Raw genomic sequence first — 6,943 nt, forward strand, 5'->3', positions numbered from 1 at the left:
ACCCAGCCTACTTTCTGCTTTCCCAGCAAAATTTACCCCCATTCACAGGTCCCAGATATTTCCATCAAGGACTCTCTTTGTCCAGCAGTCTCAGAGTTAACTTGGCACACTGAGATGAACACAGATGCTGTGTGCTTTCTTTTTGAAAATCATGTCTGAGCCTACAGGCAGGATGACTAGGCTACTCACTTGCCAAATAGAACACACACCACAAAACATGCAGGGTTATCACAGCGCCCCAAGGGGAGGCAAGAAGACGCCAGGTGGTAGGGTATCGTTCTTGTTCATGTCTGTCCCCTGTCGTTTGGGCTTCTCAGGTGGCTCAGGGGTAAAAGAATCTGCCTGCCAGTGCAGGAGCCGTAGGAGGCTCGGGTTCGATCCTTGGGTTGGAGAGATCCCCTGGAGGAGGAAATGGCAACCCACTCCAGTATTCTTGCCTGGGAAATCCCATGGACAGGGGAGCCTGGTAGGCTACAGTCCATGGGGTCGCAGAAGAGTCAGACCCGACTGAGCGACTAAGGACAAGCATCCCATCATTCAAACATATGAACAGAGTGCCATAATGCGCCAGACAGTGGTAACTGGGTAAGGAAAACAAAGACTCTTGGTCCCATGCTATTTACATTCTAGACAGCAATAAGTCACCATCCATCAGAATTCTGGATGAAATATACCTTTCCTCTAGGGTCTCCGTCATCATTTTGGTTGGTGTAGCTTCGATACTGTTTCTTGTTTGCTTTGAGGGATCTGAGGGTGAGTGACAAAAACAGTGCTTGTTCTCTTGGTAACATCAGGTTTACAGACTGAGTCATTTTTTAACTATTGTGGTATCTAGTCACCCTGCAATGAGTTGTATTTGAAATGGTTGCCCCAAATCTTCTGTTGAAAGTGAAAGTGTTAGTTGTTCAGTGGAGTCCAAGTCTTTGCCACCCCGTGGACTGTAGCCCGCGAGGCTCCTCCGTCCATGGGATTCTCCAGGCAAGAATACTGACAGGAGTGGGTTGCCATTTCCTTCTCCAGGACAGCTTCCTGACCCAGGGATTGAACCCGGGTCTCCTGCATTTCGGGCAGATTCTTTATCATCTGAGCCACCCGCAAAGCCCAAAATCTTCTGTTAGGAGCACTGAAATGCTCGTATATCTGAAATCATTTTTATATAAAACATCTGACTTTGCTGGTTATTGTTTCTACAAGTGGCCTTTTTCCTTGCACACCTTGTGAGTTTCGACTGGGTTTATATTCCTTGGAGCTTGATCTGTGAAATGTTTTTGAAGCTTGAGTTAAAGCTACTTTCCTCTGAAGAGGATTTGTGTTTGTTGTACTCGGCACATGAGTCCCGTCAACTCGAAACTACTTGAAATTCTCTCCTGGGGATTTTCAAACCACACAGGGCCTGAAATCTGTTTGAAGGCCGTCTCCTGGTTATGACTCTTTGGGGGAGATTATTTTTCTCCTTGGCGCTGAAAAAGGAAGCCTTCTTGTCCATGCTGTGTAATCCCTCTTGTTCCCATCCACGTGGATTAGAGCCCTGCTTTGAGATCAAGCTTCACGTAAGGGTCTCCTGGTGGGTCCCAACATAGACAGGGTGCCGCTGTCCTTCTGTCTCGACCTGCACGGCATCGCATCAATGCTCCACGTCGCCGGGGTTCGCCTCCTGGGAGAACCTAGCTTCAGCCTCATTTACTCCCAGGACCCCTGCCTCCACTGTGTGTTTGGTCTGCACAGACTCCTGTTGTCTTATCGGTTCAGTGATAATTCTGGTATGTTCTTTAATCCTTCTTTTATCCTTTGTTTTAGTTGACTTTAGCAGAGGGTGGTCCAAGATGTCTGGGCGTAGAACCGTATACAATTAATTGGCGTTCTGTGAAGGCCGAGGGTCGCCATCTGGTCTGCCACAGATGCCATATCCACCGTCCAGCTGCTCGGCCCAAGGAGGATGTGGACATCGTCTTCCACTTTGCCTCACCCAGGCTGGAGACATGGTCTCTGCTTCACCGGGAAACTGGGAATTCTTATGCAGCAATCACAATCTTCAAAGATAAAAATAAAGTAAGATATCAGTTTTCTGCAAGCTTTCTCACAGTCCTGTGGCGTGGTCAAGGCAGAGAATGCCCAGAACCACAGACTGGCTCCTAATCTAGAATTTTAGTTGCTCTAATACCAGGTTCCAGGCCATGGCCCCAGGGAGGGGGGATGGGGGTGGAGTGGATGGCCCCTTGTGACTGTGTGGGGAGCCTTCTGCTGGATAAGTTGTCTATTAAAATTGTAGCTATTGAGACTGAGTATGGAATCCTAGATATGTTGGCAGGTTGAAAAGAATTATTTTCATCATTTGTAGAATCAAAAACTTAAGCATGTGTGTCAGATACATGGAATGTTTTTTAAATTTATTTATTTTAATTGGAGGATTATTGCAATATTGTGACGGTTTTTGCCATCCATCACATGAATCCGCCATAGGTATACATGTGTCCCCTCCACCTGAACCCCCCCGCGACTTCCCTCCCCACGGTATTCCTCCAGGTTGCCGCAGGGCACTGGCTTTGGTGCCCTGGGTCATACATCAAACTCTCACTGGCTATCTGTTTCATGTGGGTAATGCTTATGTTTCAATGCTATTCTCTCAAATCATTCTGCCCTCTCCTTCTTCCTCTGAGTCCAAAAGTCTCTTCTTTATGTCTGCCTGCGTGGGAATGTTACACAGCCATGAAAAGGAGGGAAGTTCTGATACGTGCTACAGCACAGATGAACCCTGAAGACGTTGTGCTGAGTGAGAGAAGCCAGACGCAGCAGGACAGTGTTGCAGAATCCCACTTCTGGGAGGTTCCTGAGTTTGTCAGATTCGCAGAGACAGAGGATACAACGGCGGCTGCCCGAGGCTGCTGGGGGGACGGGTGGAGAATTCGTGTTTAATGGCTAGAGTGCTGAAATGGCTCTGGGTGCTGAAAAAATTCTGGAGATGGTTGGTGGTGATAGTGACGCAGCATTGTGAATGTGTTTAATGCCTCTGAAGTGTGCACTTGGAGGTTAAGATGGTACATTTTATGTTATGTATGTGTGCGTGCGTCCTCAGTCACTTCAGTTGTATCTGACCTGACTCTTTGCAACCCTGTGGACTGTAGCCTCTGTCCATGGGGATTCTCCAGGCAAGAATGCTGGAGTGGGCTGCCGTGCCCTCCTCCAGGGGGTCTTCTCGACCCAGGGATCGAACCCACATCTTCTGTGCCTCCTGCACTGCAAGTGGACTCTTTACCTGCTGAGCCACCAGGGAAGCCCCATGTTATGTACATTTTACCACAATTGGAAAGAAAGGTTGAGATCACACACCCTCGACACTGGGGGGATCGTGCAGGTGTGGTTACGAAACCTCATTATATGGGTTCTCAGAAGGGTGACCAGGGGTAGCCCCTTTCTCGAGGCTGGACAGACTCAGGCCTGTGGGACCCCTGGAAGGGTCTACACTTGTTGAGACTTGGAAGTGTGGGCAGGGCTGTGTTCTGCTGGCCTTATAGACCGGGGGTCACTTACTTTGGCATTTTTAACAAAGATTTAAAGCTTAGGGAATTTGCCAGTTGGCTTGGTCTTAGCAGCATGTACTTTTTTTTTACTTAAATACAGAACAATAGCAGACTGCACAAAAGCTCTCCCAGGGCTGTTTTTCCCTTGAAGTAACACAAAGGAAGATGGATGCAGGAAAAAACACCCACATGGAATCAAATACCGCAGAAAACACATTTCACACCGCATGAGGTTACCACAGAAGGAAATGGAGACAGGCTAAAACCATGGAAGTGCAGAAAGTTCAGGAGTGAGGGCGCTCGAGCTATTTTTAGCATCAGTGATGCTATAAATCCTGTTTTCCCATGACACTCCGGTGAATCGAATTACTTGCCTTTCTCTGCATATGCCATACTAATTGTTGTGTGTGATGGAATCAGAGTGGGCCTGGCTGAGGGATGCTGACCTCAGGGGGAGAGGCCTCCTTTGGGGTCAGCTGGGCATCGCCAGTCCACTGATAGCATCTGGGTATCTGGTCCTTGTAGTGACATACTGGAGCCACAGGTGCGCTTTTCAGCATTTCACCAGGACAATTGGTACAGTGGAAGTTTTTGAACCAAAAGATCCCCTGGAGGGGGGAATGGCAACCCACTCCAGTATTCTTGCCTGGAGAATCCCATGGACAGGGGAGCCTGGAGGGCTACAGTCATGGGCTTGCAAAGAGTCAGACATGACTGACAGGGCTGAGCATGCATGCACGTGGCTGGTGCCATTTTTGCCGGACCAGAATGTGCTGCCTGGAGAAGTACGTGGCCCCAGGCCGGCCATTAGGGGTGTCTCCACTGCTCTGGACACGTGGTCAGTGGAGGTCTCTGCTTCCCTCCCTTCTGCTGAGTCCTCGGAACACATGGAATCAGGTATTGGCCTGGCCTCTTCCTTCCGAACCTGGCTCCCTGATGAGGCTCAGAACCTCTCAGGGACCCGGGACTCTGTATTTTAGTGGCTCTCCAGCTAGTTCCACTGCCAAGGGAGATCTGGGAATCACAGCTTTCATCAGTGGTAATGAGTAAAGAGCTTAAATGGGAAGCCGATGGGTGGTGTGTGGGGCAGGAGAGGTTGGGAGTGGAGGGTGGTTACTGGGGTGGAGGCGGCCCGTGGGCTCCTTGGCCCAGCTCAGGTCTCAGCCCTGACATCCATCTCCTTGGCCGCCTCACCTGCCTGGAAGTGTGTTAGTTGCTTCAGTCATGTCCAACTCTTTGCAACCCCATGGGCTGTAGCTGCCAGGCTCCTCTGTCCGTGGGATTCTCCAGGCAAGAATACTGGAGTGGGTTGCCATTTCCTTCTCCAGGAGATCTTCCAGACCCAGGGCTCAAACTCGGGTCTCCTGCATTGCAGGCAGATTCTTTACCATCTGGAACACACAGCCAGATCCCGGGGCCACCTGCTGGGCTTCTCCGGCAGGCGGAGATCTTGGCATCGGAGGAAGCGGTCACCTGCTCAGGGAACAAGTGGTGCGAAGGTGGGCAGGGGGCCCAGGGGCCAGAGAAGCTGATGGCAGAATAAAGAGGCTTGGAGTTCCAGGGACACTTGACTTTGTACTCAGTCACCAGCCAGGAGCCTGCTCCCAGAATATCCCTTGTCACAATCACCTTGACGACCCTGGGCCGCCAGGTGGAGGTCACAGGTATGTTCACTTTGTTCCTCGGAGGCCCCCAGGAAGGTGTGCGATCACTGTGGGAATTGCTCCATATAAAAGGGATAAAACGAGAAAACTTTCTGGACCAGTTTGGCTCTGAGGGTTGTTCTCCTACACAGCTGAGCTTCGCAAGGGCTGGCCCGCAAAAAGCCATCAGCCTCCCTGGCCCTGGGAGGGGCCCTGCAGCCCCAAGCCTTCCCAGCTTCTCATTCGAGAACAGCTACAGGCACCGTCTCACCACTTCACATAGCCCCACAGCCCCGTCTCCTGACGCTTCTGCACCCTGTGACCATCGCTCCAGCCTTCAGGGGTGACTATGTCATGAGCCTTGGTTCCGCATCTTTCCAACATGTCTTAGGGAGTGCCTTCAATTTACTTAAATTCAACTTCATCTTCAGTAGATGGACCCTCCTGATTTTACTCCATAAACCACCATGGAAGAGCCTTGGGACAATACCAGAGACCAAGGAAAATGGGTTTATTAAATGTGGCTGAAAGCCAGAGAAATGTGAAAACTCTTACAGCCAGGGGACTTCAGAATTTGTCAGTTAACCGGTGGTACAGTCAAGCCCAGAAACGCTGTGCGTTGAGGGCCCTCTGGACTCCTACACAGATTGCAAAATGTGGTAATGATTCAGAGTTACATGGCATCCATGGAAGGTTCTCTGACAGCAGCTGAGATGGGGATCCCCAGAGGACCGTCTTCAGGAACCAGTTGAGAGCAAGTGGCTGTGCAGGGGTCAGTGGCCATTGGACTCCAGATGCTAAGGAAGGCTGAGCAGGAGGAAGAGAGACTCTAGAGGACTACCCAGGAGCTCAGCTAGGAGATGGGAGCAAGAGAGGCAGTTTTCCTGATATTCATGCCTGCTCAAGTGCTCTGCAGGCCGAGAGGAGATGGGGTCACCTGTGACAAAATGGGCATGCTTTGAAAACAGCTAAGAACCCAGAAAACTAGTAGCTCATCTTTCCAACTTTGGGTGAAAATAAGAGAAAGATCCACAGCCACCAGCTACTGGGAAAAAAAAAAAAAAAGCTACCTGTAAAACTGTAAAAAGAAGAAAGGAACAGATTTGGCTGCTTCATTTCTTCTTTAATGATCACGTGGCTTTAAACATCATCCGAAATGTGCATTAGGCTCCTTCAGTGATCTACCAACAGTGTCAAGGTAACTGCCTCGCTTTGTTTGCGAGAAATCTTTGCTAATGTTGTTGGTGTTGATTTTTGTTGATCCTCGTTGATACCCATCTGTAAGTGTTTACTTGTTTGAAAATTTTCTGAGTTCAAATGATGTAACCTGGGTTTTAAATGCTCACCACTGATTTTTTTTTTAAAGGAAGGGATTGTGAATTATTTAGAGGAAAAATGCCCTCTAAATCTTTTTGTGGAAGTCAATAGAAAATATCTCTGGGGCACATATGGGTAGAGAGGAATAATTTGCCTCTTTGATGATATTGAAATGTTCACAATGTTGTGGATCATGTGTAAATGAAGTTAAGTGAATTTCAGCTCAATTTAAAACATAATAGTCTGATCTGAGGGCTGTCATTCTGTGTCGCTCTTGAACACTTAGAATTAATGAATAGAAGGCCCGGGGCTTGAGGGGACAGGTATTTTGGCTTAACAGGAAGAATTTTCTAGTAAGTTCAACTAACAGGATCTAGCAGAGGCTGCCAGAGAGAGTAGTGCATCCTGTTTCCATGGAGATGGACGGCACTGGCTGGGATGCTGTGGGTGGCATTCAGGCTCCAG

General features: G+C 49.1%; 1 protein-coding gene across 2 annotated transcripts in view; it reads left to right on the forward strand.

The window, feature by feature from the left end:
* The first annotated feature begins 1,920 nt into the window (after positions 1-1,920).
* Positions 1,921-6,943, forward strand: part of NPAS2 (neuronal PAS domain protein 2) — a 152,402-nt gene continuing 147,379 nt past the window's right edge. For both annotated transcript variants that reach the window (XM_010829646.1, XM_010829647.1), the window contains exon 1: positions 1,921-2,049. In XM_010829646.1, the coding sequence (XP_010827948.1) occupies positions 1,937-2,049 (113 nt within the window). In that variant the 5' untranslated portion in view covers positions 1,921-1,936. The remainder of the gene's footprint in view (positions 2,050-6,943) is intronic.

This window comes from Bison bison, unplaced genomic scaffold, assembly GCF_000754665.1.
Source record: "Bison bison bison isolate TAMUID 2011002044 unplaced genomic scaffold, Bison_UMD1.0 scf7180017864508, whole genome shotgun sequence".
Classification (NCBI taxonomy): Eukaryota; Metazoa; Chordata; class Mammalia; order Artiodactyla; family Bovidae; genus Bison; species Bison bison.